We start from the raw sequence: 20,655 nt of genomic DNA, 5'->3' as shown, positions 1-20,655 counted from the left end.
TTTTCTCCTAGCTGAACCATTTATTCCCCAGAAATTTGGGGTCTGCCTCACTGACTTGTCATTATAAATTGTCTTCTGACCGAGGTTTCTTTCAGTGTGAATTCTCATCCCCAAACCTAAGGTGATCTAGCACCTTATTACCATTTCCATGTGGGGGATGCAATTGCCATGCTCTAGTAACTGCTGTGACTCTCAACTAGCTGTAGAACAGTTTGGAAGTTCCTCTGGAAAGTAATGATAAATGGATAAAGAGTACTGAAATGTATAAAACTTTGGAAAGGCAATTTTAACTCTTACAAGGCAAGTAAAAATTTTACCTGTATGAGACCCTTCACACGCCATACGTTATGTTTCAAAACCACAATTTGCGAATCATCAGGATGCAGAGAGTGCAGCTCTTGTCTCACAGACTCTATACTTGCGTTATGCTCTGCCGAGAGCTGGACAGATAAGACCTCGCCAGTTGCCTTTACTAACCTCCCCAAAACAGCTCGAGAATCACCAAGATTGGCGATATAGAGGGTACCACTGCATATCAAACCAACCAAGCAGCAAGATCCAACAGCTGCAATTTGTGGTTTCATTGGCCATTGTCTGGCAACAAGAGAGAAAAACCCTTCTTCCGTTGCTTGAAATGCTTTCTTTATTACATCAACTGACACAGCCTGCTGCTCAGAAGTAAATCCTGCAGAACACCAATACAAAGTACTGGAAAGTTATCAACAGTTACTTGATCTCAAATGTCAAGAAGCACCACGGAAATAGAGAATGTAAAAAACTAAGCTTGAAAAAATGATAAATTCTACGTTGGAAGGAAAAACCATCAAATCTTTAATGGGTTTCAGCTCACATACTTTTTAGATGGTGAAAAAGATGATCATTGATGTAGCGCGAAGTCTCAGGTCCACCGTGGCCATCGTATATACCAACAAAGGTTCCATAGGGGCCAGACTCCAGTGAGCTTAAAGGGCCTGACTCAATCTGACTCTGATCCTCGAGCAAATTATTTGCCTGAACAACAGCCATGGAGAACTCGCCATTAAGATGCTGACCACTATCTTTGTACCAGAGAAGCCCGTCTTGTCTTCCCACAGCATCCGATCCGGCATGAACAGAACGCTCCGAAGACGGCCGCCAACAGGCCCTCAAAAAGTTCATCAACCCAGATAACATCCCTCATTTCACCCAAACTAACCTCCAATTTCTCCACATCCAAACTGGAGTTGGATGTACAACATCAATCCAATTGTGCCCAAATTAACAAAAATCCCTCCGGCTGCCCTCCTCCTCCTTCACTGTAACAAGAAAAAAAACGACAAACCCAAACACCACCGAAAATAAATCAGGAGTATCAGTATCACAGAGTTATAAGAACCTCAATAACAGAAAAAGAAATTGAAAATATGCAGCAAACCCAGCCATTTCTTGGTACCAATAGGTCGGAAAATCTCAAGCCCATCAGTGTTTCTCCTCTAACCAAATAAAACAGAACTACAACAGCTATGGAACTACAGAACAACAGAGATTGGGAAACAGAAGAGGAAATCAAGTCCACTACTTTTTCCACTCTTTCCTTATGCCAAGTGTTTGGTCAGACACTCCCAAGTCCAGAAGAACAAGAGTCAATACTCAATTTCAAAAACCCAATCTCTACTTTTTCACTACGAAAAACCCCAGAAAGCAAAATCCAAAATTCTTCGATTTAACAAAATTGTACATTTTCTAAAATAAAACCAAATCATAAAAGAAAAATATAAAGGGGAAAAACCCACCGTCGTCTTCGGTTTTTTTTTTTTTTTTTTAATCTTTCTCTCCTTCCTTGGTAGCTTCAAACAAGTTACTCGGCTCTACAGATGAACGTGATGGAGATCTGAAAAACGAATCAGTCCATGTGGTTCTGAAAGCGTTAGATCTGTAGATCCATCAAATCAGAAAAACAAACTTTGATATATATATAAATCCCTCCTTCTCCGCTTTCCTGTAAGGAAGAAAGAATAGGATTATACAATCTAAAAAGAACAACAGATTCAACTAGTGAGTAAAGGAGTTTTCAATGAATCTACGTGTTTGATTGGAGGAACTGACTCAAACTCTCTCGTCCTTCTTAGCGGACAAAGCCCATAAAAACCATCAAAGAAGGACTTAAAGCCAGCAAAGCAGAAGCCAGAGCCATGGGCTCCACGAAAACAAAGAGTGAAGAAAAAAACGATGAGAAAGCTTTCAAACTTCATTATATTTTTTTTTTCATAATTAAAATTAAGTCGAATTAATCATGTTTTAGACTTTTTAGTTTCTTAATCAAGAAACCCAGAAAACAAAGAAGAAAGAACCACGGGTCTAACTCTGAACCTTTCTCATGAATTCCTTCGAGATGTCACTACTAACGTGCGCCCATGGTGATGTATATCTCTTCACGCAATTCACACCCTTATGATGTACACATCATCCAACTGCAAAATATGGAATCATCCGTATGGATTGTGTGATCATTTTTAATGTGGTTTGTTTTCAACACATTCATCTAACCATCATGATTTTCTTTCCACCAAAAAAAAAATCATAATTTTCTACCAAAAAAAAATAAATATATAGAAATATGTAGCCATCATGGTTTGAGAATTGGTTTGTAACATGCTTTACAATCGGTACGGTTCCGATAATTCGGTATAGTTTCGATACAGTATAGAAAATTAATGCCCGAAACTAAAACTCCGTTCCATTTTATATCTATATTTGTAAAATCCTTGTTATACTAGTTTTGGTACAAAAATGGTATGCAAATGGTAAGATATGGTTTGGATATATACTAGGGGTGTCAGTTCGGTGTGGAATTGGTATTTAGTCTGATGTCAATATGATGTATAATAAATTCTCCACGTACCATTACCATATCAGATACAAAAATGTACAATATGTCATAGCAGTAGATGTCTGATACAAAACGGTTTTGATATTCAGTAGAGTTTTGTTGTATATGACTCATTCTTATCATTCTGTCTAAACGTTTTCTTTTTATTTTGTTTGTAAGATTTATCCATACCATTTATTAAACAGTCCAACTATTACACCAATACGATATTGTAGCATAGTTATTTATGATAGGTCTTCTAGAGTATGGTATAATATAAGTGACACAATTATGGTTTCAATTTCGTTAAATAACGCACAGGGTGAAGCAATGAGTTAACATTTGGGGCGGAAGGGGGTGTGGAATAATGAAAACCACTTGGAAGAGGGACATATTCATAGAGAGGTCTCTATAGGAAAGTTGCAACAAGTTCAAAGAGAGACCCAAATGCTAATATTTTATGCATTGAAAGATGACAGAAGGGTCTATCAAGCCAAATTTTAAAATATTGAGGGGCGGGGGGCCATGACCCCATTGACCCTTGGGTAGCTCCGCCCCTGATGATACATTGTACGGATTGACATCCTTAGTATATATGATATACCACATGCAAAGCTGTGATTGTAGCGTGTTACAATAACTGATCCAATACAATACAGGGACTATGTGATTGGTAATCCTAATTAATCCAATATCTTATTAGTTTCACTCCATTTATTATGTGGTGCTTATTATTATTATTATTGAGTTTGATCAAATTTTGAGATAAAATGATGATTAAAAAAATAATATTCCTAATAAAAATGTTAATATTGTTTTTTGTTAAAAAATGCTAATAATTTGATTGACTCAAAGCACACACTTTTAAAAAAATAAAATAAATAAAATATAATTCTATCCAAAAAAATAAAAATAAAAAGACATGGACCGGCACGTTTCATAGTATGATTCATATATATTTCATGGATTGCTAAGGTTGACTTTTTGGTCAGTTTGACATTTTGTTTATATTTTAAGAAAAGTGACTGTTGCTTGCTTGAATTATTGTAAGGCATTGGATCAACAAAATGCCAACAAATATATGAATATGAAAGAAATGTAAGGACTTGTTTGATAATTCACTGAAAAATAATTTATAGTATTTCTTATTTTGAGAAAAAAATATTGATAGAAAATTATTTGATCAAAATGTAAATTTATTTGTTTTTGGTGATTCTTGTGACATATATTGAAATTTATGAAAATTTTTCGCTTTGGGTAATACTTTTGACGAATGTTTGTAAATCAAAGATAAGTATAGGCTAGAAATAGATATTATAAAATTTAGCATCCTAAACACGAGAATCTTACTTAAATCATCTCATATTGCGGTGGAACTCTTCCATTGCTACTTCTTCAAGCCTAATGATAGAGATTGTTCGTTTCTCCATATTATTTATCTCCGATAACCGAAGTTTTTCTTCATATTCTCCATCTCCAATCAAATTCTAATCCTTAATTTTCGTATTTTATATCTTTAAATATTGTGATAAAATAACTACTAATGTTGATTCTACTTATGAAAGCAAGTTTTATCAAATGTATATAAAAATATGTATATATAACACTAAAAATGACTTATTTTAATATTTCTCAAAGCAGAAAGAAACAGATTCTAGATTTTTTTTTTGTTTGTTTTGTTTTGAGGTCCTATTTGTAAAAGATTCTAGAAATATGATTTTTAGGGTTAAAAGACTTTTTCTCCTTATGGTATTTGCCATTTGGCCACTTTATTTGAATTTCCAAAAATAATTTGAAAAGCATTCCAAACTCCCAAATCCCCAAAATATGAAATGTTATAATCCCATAGTCTTATGACTGATTTCCACAGGTTAGTTTCTAGAACATAAAGCTTTAATTAATAAAAAAAAGTATATGATGTTGTTTTTTTAATTTTTTTATTTGATTTTATTTGAAATATATAGTTATTTATACCAAATAAAATATCACTTAAGTATCACCTAGTTGAATGAAGAAAGAGTGCAAAAGAGTTTTGAGATTGCAAGTCAATTTTTTCTATCAAATCTATTTCTTCAACAATTTCTTATGTAAACACAAGAAAATGAAAAAAATGAAACAATTAAAAGAGAGATGCATAGCTCACAGAATTTGCTAACTAAGACAGAGAGAATCATAGAGAGACAAGATTTTATATACTCTTTAGGGTTGCAATGATCTCTTATCTGGGAATTCAATCTTATTTCATATACAGGGTGGGATCACATAGAGATTCTAACCCTCGACAAATGTGTGCCCCCTAGTAAACATAGTGGACACAAACCTTATAGGACCAAGTATGACTACAACAAGGTTGTGTTGATTGCACTGCACCGAGGCTTGACCTGACCTGGCCCGCCCTTAGGTTTGAGTTGGTGACAAGGTATCTCAACTTACGCCTACTCGGCTTTAGGATGGATTTAGGTTAACGATACCAAACTTGCAAGTTTAGGGCAAAACAACTTACAAAATTTTCTTCCTATTTTCTAATTTTGATTCCACAATCCCTTAATAGCAACCAAACGAATTGAAATTTCACATGATTTGTCACATGAAAATGGAAACACTCCAAAAATAGACATGTTTCATTAGCAAATCTTTCCAAAGTTATTTGAGCTTTATATTATTTCAAATGTATGGTCACTTTTGGTTAGGTACAGATTCATGCCAGAAATTTGTGAACCATAGTATCTCATAATGTAATCTTCTATTATTATCATTCCGATTATATTAATAGAAGCCCCCTTTTCAGAAAAAAAAAAAAATGTGAACCATGATTTAGATGAATATCAAATTGTTATTGTGGATGTATTTATAAAATACTGGTGATAGACTTTTATGTTGACGTAGAATATCCAAGGAGATCTTGGATTTGAACCTCCGTCTTTCTACACCATTTTCCTCCCTGTCCACTGAGCCTATGGCCCACACTCCTGGTGACGGATTGTGAACAATGATTCCTCGTGATTCACATGATCAAATTTTTAAGTAGAAAAATACCAAAAGCATTTCAATAATTAAATGTAAGGAAAAAAAATTGTCTAGGGAGATCTTGGATTCGAATCTTCGTCCCTTTACACATTCTTCCTCCCAACCCTTTCGCCATCCACTAAGCCTATGGCCCTTGCTCGCTTGTGACGGCTTGCGAACAATGATTTCTGGCGATTCACATGATTGAATTTTTTTAATAGAAAAATACCAAAGGCATTTTAGTAATTAAATAGTAGGGAAAAAATTGTCCAAAGAAATTTTCACAGTAAGCTGAAATGTTTGATAATTGGATTACTTAGAATTTAAGCTCTTTTTTGTATTAATTATCATTCTCAATTATGATAATTTTTTATTATTTTAAATTGTTTGGCATCTATTATTAGTTTTATTTTTATTTTAAATAATAGAGAATCCTTCAAAATCCATAATAGACTTAGTCTATTATGGATTATAGTGAGAATTTCATTATCTTCATTTATTTAAGAGTTTACTTCAAATTTTATAAATTTTATAGTTAAGATGAGGGTAAAATAGTCAATACACATTATTTTATAAAAAATTATACTTTTTTCCTCTTTTCTCTTTTTTTTTTTCTTTTTCACTTGGTCACTATTATTTTCTAATAAATTTTTAGTTTAACATACTAAATTTATTTTTGACAAAATTCACCAAATCATTTTTCATTCTTTACCAATAATGAATTCTTCTTACAAAAAAATAATAAAAATAATGAATTCTTATACTTATTTATTTTAAATAGGCATAATAGAGAATGAGAATTGCAAAAAGAGTCTTAGAATAGGGCGCTCTCCACAAGCTAGGGTGTACATATGGTAGAGCCAGAGAAATTGTCTTAGGCATAAAAATATCAAAAACAAATAAACAATTTCCTTTTTTTTTGGTACAAAGGCGTTTTTTATGTATGGAGATGAGAATATTATATATGCTATTAGTAAGAGTCGAACACATAACCTGTTCATAAAGAGGTGTTGGTTTTATCAACAAGGGCAAGAAGCCGAGAATTACATATATATAATAAGAGAAAATGATTATATCAAGCTAATTTCTAAAAAATAACGACCACACTGCTCCTCCTTAACAAAGATACAAGCTGGGAGCACCTCAAATCAACGGCCAACCATCATCACGCCAACCATCCGCCGTTAGTCTCACGAACATTACGGACCACCTGCCAGTGTTAGAACTCTACTCGTTTGTTGCCATGCGGGTATCTTTAATATGATTTTTAGATAGTAACATGTGGTATTTAGAAATTCAACGGCTATGATGTCTCATGCCGTCGTTATCGCAACCATTGAATTTAAAAAAAAAAAAAAAATTTATGTCCTTGAGGACCTCGTGGGTCCCACAAATAAAAGTGAAATCCTTTCTTCCTCTCCCATTAAATGAGAGTTGGCCCACTTTATCTCAATCCACCCCAATTTCTTAGGTAAAAAGTATTTATCTTCTATGAACAGTGTAGGGATGTAGTTGTCCACTAGTGTGTGGGTGTAGAAACAAAACCTCATTAATATTTCTATCATCAAAGATTTTCAAATTATAAAAAATCTTTAAATCACACCAGCCGACCTTATCTTGGCTGTTAGACTGTAATTTCGTAAGGTATAAACAAAATATATCATGAAGACTGAACAAGAATTCCATTTTCTTTATTTGTAAATTCAATTTTGACCCCTCATTTGGAATATTATCTGACCGACGTGACTTCAATATAATGATTTTTGAAAGTGCCAAAGCAAAAATCAATTCCATTCAAACAATGGTTCCTAAATTCTTGAATGGTTAGTTTTATGTAATCTCCACTTGGCTTTGATGGGAAAGGGTTTTGTTTAATTTTCTAGAATTTCTACTTGTTTCCAAATAAGTTGGGATTGTGTGCACATCACCATGGTCCCGCAAAAGAGATGGTTCTTTTAAATCAAAATTAATATTTATTGATCATCAAAGATTGCCTTTATTGACAATGATCAATGCTTCTAATTAAATGGGTTAGGGATTGACTCTTATTTCTAATATATGTCATATGTAATCCTTAGTCTCCCACCCTCCCCCGTATTAAAAAAAAACCATCAGTTCTAAAAAAATTAATGTTGTGGGTTTGAAAATGATATTATTGGAGCATTTCAATCAAATAGAATTGTGGCCTTGTGGGTTTGAAAATGTAAATTTAGAAAAGCAAGTGCCCAGCCGCCCAGGAGTTTAAAATAAAAAGCACAGCTAATCTTCAAAATCTCATTCGTAAATTTTGAAAGAGAGAAAGAAAAAGGCAGCGTGGAACCCCAAGGGGTGACTCAGTTGGCAAAAGACCAACGCTTCCATATAGGAGGTCAGAGTTCGAATCTCCTCGAGGCCAGGGGCGAAGCCTCGACTATATTAATTATATAAAAGTTCCCCTGAGAATGTAGTACGCGCAAGCTGGCCTGGATGAACCTTGGATTAAAAAAAAAAAAGGCAGCGTGGAGTAAGAGGGAACTATCAAATGAATGCTTGTAACTATGCAAGTCAAAATGGGTTCGAGGTAAAAGAGGGTAATTTAGGTATTTTGAAATACAATACATGTTGAGTCATCATTTAGCTCCATTATTTTGACAATGAGAGTGCACTATGATATATAATTTGAAACGTAAAATGTGTAATTATAATATTATAAGATGGTGCAATCATAATTGTATGCAAATTCAAAGAGTGTATATGTAATATGTTCTTATCCACGAATATGAACATGAATCTTAAAATCTCTGTATCTATATATTCCACGGCAACCGCACACCAAAGAGATAATAAGGGCATTAAAAGCCATGTATCTAGCTGAAATTATAAGTGCATGAATCTTCTTTTAGATAGGATTTATGCATTTGAGGATCTTGTCCCACAAACTATGAGACATGCGATAAATATTGTGGGGTCTCTAACATGTGGTTTCTCTAGAGACCTTAAAAAAATTTAATGGTTGTACATTTTAAGCAAGTAATTACAAGATTGAGGGAAATAAATTGTAGCAAAGTTTCAAATTGATGAGAAATCTTGGTTGCTACCAATGTGCAGTGTGTCAACGATATATTGCCATGTCGCTGGGGGGCGACACGACACCCCCTAGCCCCCTAGCGACACAATAAAAACAATTTATCAACGATATATAGTCGAGAAATCTGCGATACATCGTCAACGGTTGAAGGAAGGAAAAGGAGATTTGACAACAGCGGATTAGAGAGTGACAAAAACGGCGACGCAGACTGCGACGGCTACGGCTATGGTGACGGAAGAGGAGGTGGAGGAGTTCTTCACGATTTTCTGTAGGGTATGCGAGGTGGTAACTAGTAAGGTATTTCGGGAAGGGAAAGAATAGTGATGGAAAGGCGCCGCAGCCACGAAAGTGTCAGGGAAGGGATGGAATCCTTATTTCCAATGGGAGGATTTTGAAGATGTTCATCAAGGTAAACAAGATGGAGTTGTTAGCGACGAGGGAAACAAAATCAAAATCAAAGGAAGAGGAGCAGAGAAGAAAGATGTTTAGGAAATCCTTGTGATGGTCCCCCGGGCTCTCAATCTGAAAGCCGAACCAGAATTGTTAGCATAGATGAATTGAATAGAGATATTGGAGCGCGAAGGAGGAGCCGCATATTTGCATTAGGCGCATTTTAGATTCAACTGAAAGAATGCAAAGAAAACTCTAATTTTAATAAGTAGATTACTTACCTTGATGGGTAAGTTTTATGTATTTATAAATAAACATGGTTGTTGTACAAGATTCGTTTACAATATTCGAATTTGAATTCAAATTTAAAAACTTGAATTTAGAAATCAAATTCAAACCATAACAGATCCGTTATGGTCTTTCATTCCCCCTCAAACTCTGCATTGGCAAGTGCAAGAGTTTGTCTCTATGCTTGAAGAAAGCTTGTGATGTTAAGCCCTTAGTAAACACATATATAATTTGATAATCTGATTGAACAAAGTGCACTTTATGGTATTGTTCTGAACCAAGTCTCGGACAAAATGATAGTCCACGTTGTTGTTGGTAGTGTTGTTGCTACAGAGAAGATTGCCTTGTTGCTGTTGTAGCCAGTGGTCCTGTGGTTTTGGCTGCAGAATCGGTTGTGGTTGTAGCCTCAGAGTCTGTTATGCATAATCGGTTGTTGTTGTTGTTGCATTGTCTATTGTGGTTTTGGCTGCAGAATCGGTTTTGGTTGTGGCGGTAGAGTCTGTTATTGTTGTGGCTGCATAATCGGTTGTTGTTGTTGCTGCATTGTCTATTGTGGTTGTGGCTACATTGTCTATAGTGGTTGTGGCTACATTGTTTATTGTGATTGTGGCTGCATTGTTTATTGTGGTTGTGGCTGCTATAGAGTCTATTGCATAAACCAGTTGTGCTCTGTTGTGGTTGTGGTTGTCACAGTATTGTAAAGCTTAAACTAGAAGAAGAATTAAAATTGCATAAATGAGAAGAAGAATTAAACTAGGTGGCTCATACTGGTTTTGTGATTGATTACTATGCAGAACTTGAGAATTGGGCCCAGACTGGGGCTGACATGGATAACCTTGATTTATAATGATCTGAGACTGCATTGCAGCTGGTTGGATCTATTGCTGTGGGGAGGCATGCCTACTGGTTGCTGAAGTTGTGGATGCCCGTGGAAACCATAATTGGCATCTCAAGTAGATAGATTGTCTAGCTTTGTTCATACCATGGTTTCCACGAGAAAACTACTGCCATTGAAAAGATTGAAAGGGAAGAAGAAAAAAAAAAAAACTCAAAACCTTGGCTCTAATACCATGAAAGAATGCAAAGAAAACTCTAATTTTAATAAGTAGATTACTTACTTGATGGGTAAGTGATGCGGATCAATTATGCTTCTGGATCCGACTGAGCCTCCTTTCGTATCCGGGATGATGAGTCCTGCAAGAAAGGTTAGATGCGGGCCGGCTTGTGTGCCGGGCAGCCGCCTCCGATGGCAAAGTTAGATGATGAACCGAATGAGGTCTCGTGCAGAAGCTACACAAGATTATGCTCAAAGTGTATTGGTTGCTTACCGGAGGGGGAGATCTGTGCATTTATAGTGTGGGTGTTACCTTTTATGTATTTGGTAAGTTAGCCAGACAAGGGCTGATGTTTCTCCTCGGATCATGCTCCTTTGTCGTTGGTCCCATTCAATCAGCTGCTGAGTTGACCTTCTATAACAAGGATGATTGCTATATCTGTGGCGTATGTTACGCTTTTGGTCATGGATGATCAGCATCTTTCCCGATTAACTAGCATGTGGAGCCCCAAATCCAAATTCTGAAAAGTCCAAACCGCCCCCCGCCATCGGCGCAGGCAAATGTGCTCAACGCTGGTCAGGGTAGACAATCTTCCGTATCGAGAAATCTTCCGTATCAGTAAGTTTTATGTATTTATAAAAAAACATGGTTGTTGTACAAGATTCGTTTACAATATTCAAATTTGAATTCAAATTTAAAAACTTGAATTCATAAATCAAATTCAAACCATAACAGATCCGTTATGGTCTTTCATCAACCCCTTCGGACTTTGCCTGCACTGAAAACTGAAAAAGCTAGAGTGCGTGCGAATCATCTACCATCCTCATCCCCATCATCCGCATCATCAATTCATCATCCATCAGTACAGCAGCAGCGACACAGGCACCGATATATCCTCAAAAAGTCGCCCGATATGTCGGCCTGTGTCGCTAGGCACCACCATGGCGACACAAGTCGACATGTCGGACCTTGGTTGCTACTTGTGTCATTAGTAAGAAACTTTAGTGCATACCCACCCTTGTAGCAAGTCTGGTGACTGTTAGTAATCACAAATCATATCCTGCTTCAATGAGATTATTTACAAGAGTTTGAACTTGTGACTTTGTGTTAGGCAAGTGATCACTTTTTAAAATATGCAATATGACCAAATTAATAATAAGAGAGAAAGACCCTTAAAATCAAAGAGAACAACCATAAGTTAAAGATGTAGTAATCATTTAAACATCTTGAACAAGGATTGAGTTAAATGATTAAGATCTTGTTAATGAGCAACCTCATTATCTTTAAAGATAAGAATTAATTTAATAACATATCTATTCCGTTAAATTCCTCCACTAACTAAAAGTACTTAACACTAATAAAGATTTCGATTGTCAAAAGGTAGGTAATTAAAAACTGTTTAAGAGATCAAATGTTCAAACCTTGAATGTGACCTTGACCAAGGTGGCCATGGCTTAATTAGTGCTAATTTTAATCTTAAACGATGCAATTATCATTTAAGTAAATAAGATTCTTCATTTGAAAAAGACAAAGAGAGATTAGAGAACCACATCAACATAGCCCAAAGATGGTGTACCACTTGCATCACTAGCATTAGCTAGAGGTAAGAAGATTTTATCATTAGATAAGAGCACTTATATAAGTGCTTTTTATCTTACTTGATCTGACCTAAAAAAACATCATTAGATTCACTTAATAATTATATGAGAAAAGCATTGATGGATTATGTTATTATATTAATTAAAGTAACCATTGTTGCTTGGAAACCATAAGTGTTGGATCTTAAATCCTAATTCTCATAATTACTCACATTCTTAATTAATAATAGGTGGCATGACTTATGAGGCATTTAGAATGATCGACTTCCCAACTTATCAGTTGTTAATATTTGACTATCTAAGTGGTATGTACGGATATGGTTGTAACTAATAATGTCAAAGTTAATTGAGGGAGCTATCTTATTCAAGAAGTCCAAAATATTTGATAATTTTGAAATATAATGGGAGAAGGAGAGATAATAATTCACTTCTATATTTGATTTATTAGACTTTGAGTTTGCTTTTAACTTCTTTTTTTTTGGGTGGGGTCCCCGGGGGCGAAGTAAAGTTTTATTAAGATGAAGATTAGGAGAATCTCCGATTAGTATAAAAGTATAGTTGACAAATGGTGATGAACCGCACTAGTTCTTGACATCCTTATGTTCAAAGCTCTCTTAACTAAGGTTTAAAGTATTGGTATTGAGTATTGTATCGGTCAGATGATTTTAATAGACGTATTGTCTTGTATCGAGTATTATATCGCTTTGGCTAATGTATTTTAGTGTTATTTGATGGAAAGACGAATTGAGGTGTATTGTATCGCTTGGGTAAAATATGGATACGTATTGACTAGTATAGTACAATATCGTGAAATACTTTAAACCTTATCTTTAACTGTAAGGTGAACATCACAATTGTTGGCTTTAGGGATGTAAAACAAGTCCACAAGTAATATAAAATTTATTTACCAACAAAAAAAAGGTAATATAAATTTTATGCAACATAGTGAGGGTATCATCTCAAAACAATAATCCTGCCTAGAAAGAGCATTAACAACTGCTAAATTATCAATGATAATAATAAATAAAAAAAAAAAATATATATTTATGAGATTTATAACGGCAGCCAAAAAAGGAAATTTGGGAGCTGCCTTTGCTTCTACTTTAGTACGTAGCTAAAACAGCAAGCCTGGTTGGCCGATGGTTTGGCCTATTTCCTCTCCCTGACATTTTGATCTTTGTAATCAGGTTGTCTAGGTGGTTGTTTGCCATTTTGTTTATTTTAATGAATCTATTTCTTATAAAAAAAAAAAATTTCTTTAATCATTTTGAACATGTATGTGGCTAAGTCTTTATTTTTATTTTAATTAAATTTCTTAAATTTCTTGCCCTTTTTACGACCATTCTCAAGAAATTTTGTTCGTTAACATGCGGGAATCTCTTGTATGACTTTTTTTTTTTTGGTGGACTCCAGTATGACTCTTGAATCGCGGAATATGATTTTTTCTAGTTCCAATAAATATAACTTCTCTTGTTTCTATAACCACAGTTATTGGCTTTGAAGAAGAAAAAAAAAAAGAGTTTGTTACAGGTTTCACATTATAATAGGGATGGAACTCTAGATACCTCACTTTAGTGGCCTAAGTTTCAGTTGTACGCTTGCAAAATTATAAGTCGCACATTTTTAAACTTTCATTCGATATTCTGTTAAGTCACATGTAAAATGACCATATTGCCCTCAGTAGATAAAATAATATAACTACCCCCCATTTAATACTGTCCAATACCCAACCTGTATGTTCTCCTTTCACCCGTCTTTTATCCATATCTTGTCGGAAACCACCCACTACTACTGCCGAAAACCACTCGATGCCCTCTCCCTATTGGCGACCTCCGCCCCCACCTTCCCCTGCCGAAAATCACCCCCTTTTGTCTCTCTATAACTGAGAGAAACCAACCTAGAAGTAGTGGAAGTTGTTGCTCACTACAACTTTGTTTCTTCATTCTAGCATTGATGAAGAACCATTAATGGCTAACCTATAGTACAACTTATTCTCCGCTACCTTGCTTTATCCCTCTAACTTCGTTTATGTTTTGAAAGGAGTCTGAGCCTTTATGAAAGGATCAGCGGAGTTGAGGACTCTTAACGCCGCTTAACCAACATCTTCGTCTCTCTGGTCCGGTGTTCTAATCCAGTTACAGAGAGAGAAACAAAAGGGAGTGATTTCCGGCGGGAAGGTGGGGGCTTGTGGTTGCCCGGCAAGGAAGGGGGTGGGTTGGTTTCCGGTAGTGGTGGTGGGTAGTTTCTGGCAAGGTATTAGTAGAAGATGGGTCATCCACCTAAGGGTTGGATATGGAGAGGTAGTTATGTCATTTTATTTACTGAGGGCAATATGGTCAGTTTTCATATGACTTAAGGGTCTGTTTGGTTACATGAATCCAAAGATTTCAAATATCTGGATCTGTAGATTTATGGGTATGAGGTGAAATCCAGAGATTTCACTCTTACTATAAAAATACTAAACATTTGCGCATTCACAAAAATCACGTCAATGAAACAATTTTTCATAATGAAATTTTCACAAATTTAGGTTAACCAAACATTTAATTTTATGAATTATGATTCCATAGATTTGACATATTCAAACTCATGTAAACAAACAGATCCTAACAGAATATTGGATGAAAGTCTTATAATGTGCAATTTGTAATTTTGCAAGTGTGCAACCTGTAATTTAGGCCTCTAAAGTGAGGTGCCTAGAGTTTCACCCTCTTAATAAACTGCAAAATGTAAAAACTCCAAAAAAAAGGACACGTGTTAAAATTGAACCGAGATGGGTACCAAAAATTCACAAAGCCACTTGACAATTTAGCACCTCTTTTGGAGTTTGGACTCCTAATTATTTCTATGATATGGGCCTTGATCTGCTTGATAATTGGGCTGGATCAGGCTTTGAACCCATTTATTCATTCCCAAACAAAGCCCAGTATCGGCTAAAATTAAGCAAATTTGGATGCGTTGGATGAGCATACTTTATTACCTTTATACCCCTGGTGATGCGAAAATGGACTGAAAATTACAGTCCACAGACGACGAGTAATCTAAGTGGGCCAACTCATTTGATGGCCCAAAGAGTATGGGCCTTGTGTTGGACTTGGTTTTGATATTCTTTTTTTTTTTTGGGTTCAATTTGGTCTTGATATTCGAAACCCACGTACACGCTTGACGGTTAGTTAATCATCAAGCGTACGTTAGATTAGATTCGTATGCAATTGACTTTACTTGCTTGTGTCGTTCCAAACTTCCGGAAGAAAAGAAAAAGAAAAAGAAAAAGAAAAACAGATTTTTGTATGAGTGGAAGAAGAAACAGAGATTGCCCTGAATCACTTTCCAATTGAATTCTACAATTGTTTGCTTCGCCGTTAAGTTTTGATTACACATCACCTGTTCTATTTGATTTTCCTGCGAATCGAAGGTCAGATTCTGTTGCCACCTCCCGAATTATATGATCTGATCTATCTAGGGTTTTAATTTGTACGTGTTGATTGAATGGATGACGAAGAAAACTGGGAAGAAGGGTTTTAGAGAATTCTAAATTCTGTCTTGTTTTTGCATCTACCGTGGCTTCTACCTTGGCAATGGATAACGTTCTCTCTCCTCGTCCTTCATCTGATGGAGATGGAGATGTGGATTTCGGAGAGGCATGGTATGGTAATATACAATACCTCTTAAACATATCAGCCCTAGGAGCCTTTTGTTGTGTGTTCATCTTCATCTTCGTCAAGCTCCGTAGTGATCACCGGCGGATGCCAGGCCCTGCTGCCCTGGTCACCAAGCTTCTTGCCGTTTGGCATTCTACTTGTCGGGAGATTGCTCGTCACTGCGGTGCTGATGCTGCTCAATTTCTTCTTATCGAAGGTGGAAGCTGCGGGCTCCTGCTTTCTATTGCTGTCTTCGCCGTCTTCCTTCTTTTACCTCTCAATCTCTACGCTGGGACTGCAGCCATGAATGATCAGTTTTCCAAGACTACCATTACCCACATTGAGAAAGGTTCGCCTTTGTTGTGGGTTCATTTTATTTTTATGGTTGTTGTAGTTGGTTTGGTACATCATGGCATCTCCTCCATTGAAGAACGACTTAAGATTACTAGGTTCAGGGATGTGAATGGTAATCCTAGTGACACTAATGCGAACTCGATTTCGATTTTCACCATTATGGTTCAAGGGATCCCCAAGACTCTAGCGGCTAATAAAGCCCCTTTGGAGGAGTATTTTCAGCATAAATATCCAGGGAAGGTATATAAGATTATTGTACCGATGGATTTGTGTGCCTTGGATGATTTGATTACTGATTTGGTGAAGGCTCGGAGTGATATATCTTGGTTGGTGGCTCGAATTGACGCGCAGCTCCTATATAGTGAGAATGATGATGGTGAAAGTGGAGGAGAATCTCTTGATGGAATATGGGGCTGGCTTCACAATTTGTGGAGAAGACTGAAGGATCTTTGGGTTGAGGTTGTCAATCGGTTGGGTTTCACGGATGAAGACAAATTGAAGAGGCTGCAAGATTTGAGGGCTGATTTGGAGACTCAACTTGCAGCTTACAAAGAAGGGCGAGCACAAGGTGCTGGAATTGCATTTGTGGTATTCAAGGATGTCTACACAGCTAATAAGGCTGTACAGGATTTCCGAACTGAGAAGAAGAATAGGCCAATAGGGAAATTCTTCTCCATCATGGAACTGCAGTTAGAGAGGAACCGATGGAAAGTTGAGCGTGCTCCACCAGCAACTGACATATACTGGAATCACTTGGGATCCACTAAATTTGTGATGAAATTGCGTAGAGTGCTTGTGAATTCATGCCTTCTGTTGATGCTTTTGTTCTGTAGCTCTCCTCTTGCTGTGATCACTGCTGCTACGAGTGCAGCACGGATTATCAATGCAGAGGCAATGGACAATGCTCAGTTGTGGTGGGCTTGGTTCCAAAGCTCAAGCTGGGCTGCAACCATTATTCTGCAATTTCTGCCCAATGTTCTTATATTTGTGAGCATGTATATAGTAATCCCATCAGTACTGTCCTATCTTTCCAAGTTTGAACGGCATATCACACTCTCTGGAGAGCAGAGGTCTGCACTTTTGAAGATGGTCTGTTTCTTCTTGGTGAATCTCATACTCCTTAGGGCTTTGGTTGAATCTTCTCTGGAGAGTGCAATTCTGCGGATGGGTCGGTGTTATTTGGATGGCGAAGATTGCAAAAGAATTGAGCAGTACATGAGCGCATCATTCTTATCAAAATCATGCCTTTCTTCTCTTGCATTTCTTATAACAAGCACTTTCCTGGGGATATCGTATGATTTGTTGGCTCCAATACCTTGGATCAAGAGAAAGTTGCAGAAGTTTCGGAAGAATGATATGCTTCAGCTGGTCCCAGAGCAGGGTGAAGATCAAACTTTAGGAAGCCAGGAAATAGATAGCCTACGAATGCCTCTGATGACTGAAAGAGATTTTGACACAAGTGTGAGCATTAATGGTGTTTCACATGTTTCTCCGTTGAATGGAATTGATCTTCAGGGACAAGATCTAACTGTCTATCCTGTCAACAGAAGCTCCCCTGTTCCTAAACAGACATTCGACTTTGCTCAGTATTACGCATTCAATCTCACTATATTTGCCCTTACCATGATCTATTCTTCATTTTCCCCACTCGTGGTCCCTGTTGGTGCAGCGTATTTTGGTTACAGATATATGGTTGACAAGTACAACTTTCTATTTGTGTACAGAGTTCGTGGGTTTCCTGCAGGCAATGATGGCAAACTGATGGATAGGGTATTGTGCATCATGCGGTTCTGTGTAGACTTGTTCCTTCTTTCAATGTTGTTCTTCTTTTCAGTTAAAGGGGACTCTACTAAGCTACAGGCAATATTCACTCTTGGGTTGTTAGCGGCATATAAGCTGTTGCCTTCAAAGAGTGATGAGTTTCAACCGTCGCTATTGGGAAGCATACAAACTGTGGATAATATTGTTGATGGGCCTATAGATTATGAGATCTTCTCACAGCCCAAGTTTGAATGGGATACATATCATGTATAACAAGATTTTAAGCACCAAGCAATTTGTTGATGTGTAATTGTTATCCAAAATTGGTTTTTCCACTCAGGTCATTTTCTTGCTTCCTTAAATCTTCTTGGTGTTATAGCATTATCTGTAAATTGTTAGTGGGGTTTCCTTTTGAAAAAGTTTATATTGCATTCATTAAAGGGAACTGAAATCCTTGGCTGTGTGTCATTACAGATTTAGAACCAAACTTTTAGTTCCCTTTCTGTTGAAGTGCTGGTCACTTTACTGTTCGTAGGTGGTGATGCGTTTATACTATTCTTCATTCTCTGAATTAAAAGACTGTTGTGCTTTGCTGGATGCATCTGAGAAGCATAACAGTCACTTTGCCATTAGGATAGAAATGAACGAAAGCACTGTTTTAGGTTTTGGTCCATGGGAGCGGGAGATGGTAAAAGTTTGACCCAAAGCTGCATTTGGATATAGATTAGCTATTTGTCTTTCTTTCTTTTTCTTGTGATCAATTTTGTATTGTGAACCTCATTGTATGGAGAGGGAAGTAGAAGAGAATTATTGAGGTTACATCCTTGACTTATGCTCGTTCGTTGTAGTTGTTGGACCGAATTATTTTCAGTGGCAGAATTTTTCTGATGTAGTTCATTTGGTTTTGATTATTGGTTTGCTTTTGTGCAGAGTTAGGAAGCTTGCACTGCAAGAACAACGTCAATGCCTTTGATGTAAGTGATCTGTGTATATGCTTACCGATTGGATTAATGAGGATAGCATGAAAGGTGCTTTAATGCTATTACACTTAGTAAACTTATCAATCTTCTCTAGAGAGTCGACTTTTTGTCAACATAATGGGTGACTTTCTGTTGAAGAAACATGTCCAAATACAGGAAAAGGGGGCACTATCATTTTTATTTCTTAGTAAATTGCTGCTCACCATGGTGGAATTTGTTTACAACAGCAAAAAGAAGAAGCCTTGTCCCATCTAAGTGGGGTTGGCTACATGGATCTTTCCTTACCTTCCAATCAGCTCTATTTGGGGCCATGCTAGATATAAGGCTTAAGCTATGTATATCCCCATAGTGGAATAGTTTGCTATGTATATCCCCATAGTGGAATATGTTTAGATTAGCAGAGTGATTTCAGGCTGTTGAGGTTAACCATTAAGTTACGTTATATTGTACGAACTACAGCTTTTTGGGCCTGATTATGTTCAATCCATAGTTGCATGCCTATCGTGTTTCAGCATAGTTCTCTACTGAACATGTTTCAGATAACTACTGATATCTAATAATATATGAAAACCCTATCTCCTGCTTAGTGACCCAGTTCACCATTTCCTGCACATCTGTCTGTACCTGAAAGGAATCACACCCCATCTGCATTTCTCTGATGAGTTCTTATAGAAAACCATGTTATTTCTTCAACATAGGCAGATTGTGAGGATTGTTAGGTTTTGAAATAGACCAATGGAAGATATGGTGGATCAGGCTGTGATTTCACACCCAATTAGGGACTAATTTTTGAGCATGGTAAAATGGGGAGTGGTGTCTATAGCCCAGGTCTTTTGCAGCAAAGGTTGTTGTTCACAAAATCCAACACTGATGGAATTCTTCTGTGAATTTTTTTTGGGAGTTGGGTGGTGGTTGGGGGGGGGGGGGGGGGGACATGTAGATTTGGAATGTAACAGGTATTGATTAAAATAGGACTGCCATACCTGCTTGTTTCAGAAGATTACCCCTCCTGGAGATCCTTCAGTCAGACTACGATGTTCTTAGTGGCCCAACCGTTTGATCCAAGGAAATAGGGGGTTTTGTTTTTGTTGCTGAATGGATTTGAGGTTTTGAGAATAGATATCCAAACCAGTGGAAAAATTGTTTTAATGGTCAATACATCCTCCTCCTGTTCTATGCAGAAGATTGACATATCGTCTCCAATGAGGAGATGTGATATCTCCATTTGCTTGATAGATAGAATGTAGTTTGGGAAACTATTCCATTTTGATGATACTTTTTGAAGTGCTTGATGGATATCCTTGCATGATTCTTTCAAAAGGCTTTGTGAATTTGAAGCCATCTCTTGTTAGCTTGATGGAATGTGAATAAGAGTATTAAGCTACTAGGATGTAGATCATGTACAAACCAAAGCAACACAAAACCCAAGATTTCATTTATTGGTTTTGTGTATGGGGGATTGCAATTCGATGAGCTGATGCTTTGTGAAAAATAGATATATTAACCAATTGAAAATCTTAGAAAAGATATTCCCATTCCAGTGCTTGAGGAAAATAATAATTCCTTTGGTTTTCACTACTAAATTTGATTCTACAAGTAACTGCAGTTTGGTAGCAAAGAGATTCTGAAAATTTGGAATTCTTTTGTTCTTTGGAACTGGTAGAGGA

At 36.6% G+C, this 20,655-nt stretch overlaps 2 protein-coding genes across 6 annotated transcripts in view; one reads left to right on the top strand and one right to left on the bottom strand.

Annotated features, from left to right (window-relative positions):
• The window catches only part of LOC149015382 (putative protein phosphatase 2C 60), a 30,381-nt gene extending 28,187 nt beyond the window's left edge, over nucleotides 1–2,194 (bottom strand). The window contains exons 1-4 of one of the 4 annotated variants that reach the window (XM_089156049.1): nucleotides 2,064–2,194; nucleotides 1,773–1,978; nucleotides 855–1,295; nucleotides 318–685 (exon numbers count right to left, since the gene is read on the bottom strand). In XM_089156049.1, the coding sequence (XP_089012175.1) occupies nucleotides 318–685; nucleotides 855–1,173 (687 nt within the window). In that variant the 5' untranslated portion in view covers nucleotides 1,174–1,295; nucleotides 1,773–1,978; nucleotides 2,064–2,194. Of the gene's footprint in view, nucleotides 1–317; nucleotides 686–854; nucleotides 1,296–1,432; nucleotides 1,732–1,772 lie in introns of those variants that run through there. The other 3 variants (XM_089156050.1, XM_089156048.1, XM_089156051.1) reach the window with 3 other exon arrangements.
• A 13,281-nt stretch (nucleotides 2,195–15,475) lies between these two features.
• Nucleotides 15,476–19,815, top strand: LOC149015381 (hyperosmolality-gated Ca2+ permeable channel 4.1-like). Of its 2 annotated transcripts, XR_016173607.1 has the most exons (2): nucleotides 15,476–18,348; nucleotides 18,939–19,815. XR_016173607.1 is itself a non-coding variant. In XM_089156942.1 (1 exon), exon 1 carries the CDS (start codon nucleotides 15,831–15,833, stop codon nucleotides 18,279–18,281), a length of 2,451 nt encoding a protein of 816 aa, XP_089013068.1. In that variant the 5' UTR covers nucleotides 15,476–15,830; the 3' UTR covers nucleotides 18,282–18,922. The 2 variants fall into 2 exon arrangements, 1 of the variants encoding a protein (XP_089013068.1); XM_089156942.1 differs by lacking the exon at nucleotides 18,939–19,815 and having other exon boundaries at nucleotides 15,476–18,922.
• Nucleotides 19,816–20,655: the final 840 nt, after the last annotated feature.

The sequence above is a fragment of the Hakea prostrata genome, chromosome 5 (genome assembly GCF_041222555.1).
Source record: "Hakea prostrata isolate BN-2017 chromosome 5, UWA_Hpros_2, whole genome shotgun sequence".
Classification (NCBI taxonomy): Eukaryota; Viridiplantae; Streptophyta; class Magnoliopsida; order Proteales; family Proteaceae; genus Hakea; species Hakea prostrata.
This window is presented reverse-complemented; position numbering and strand designations above follow the sequence as displayed.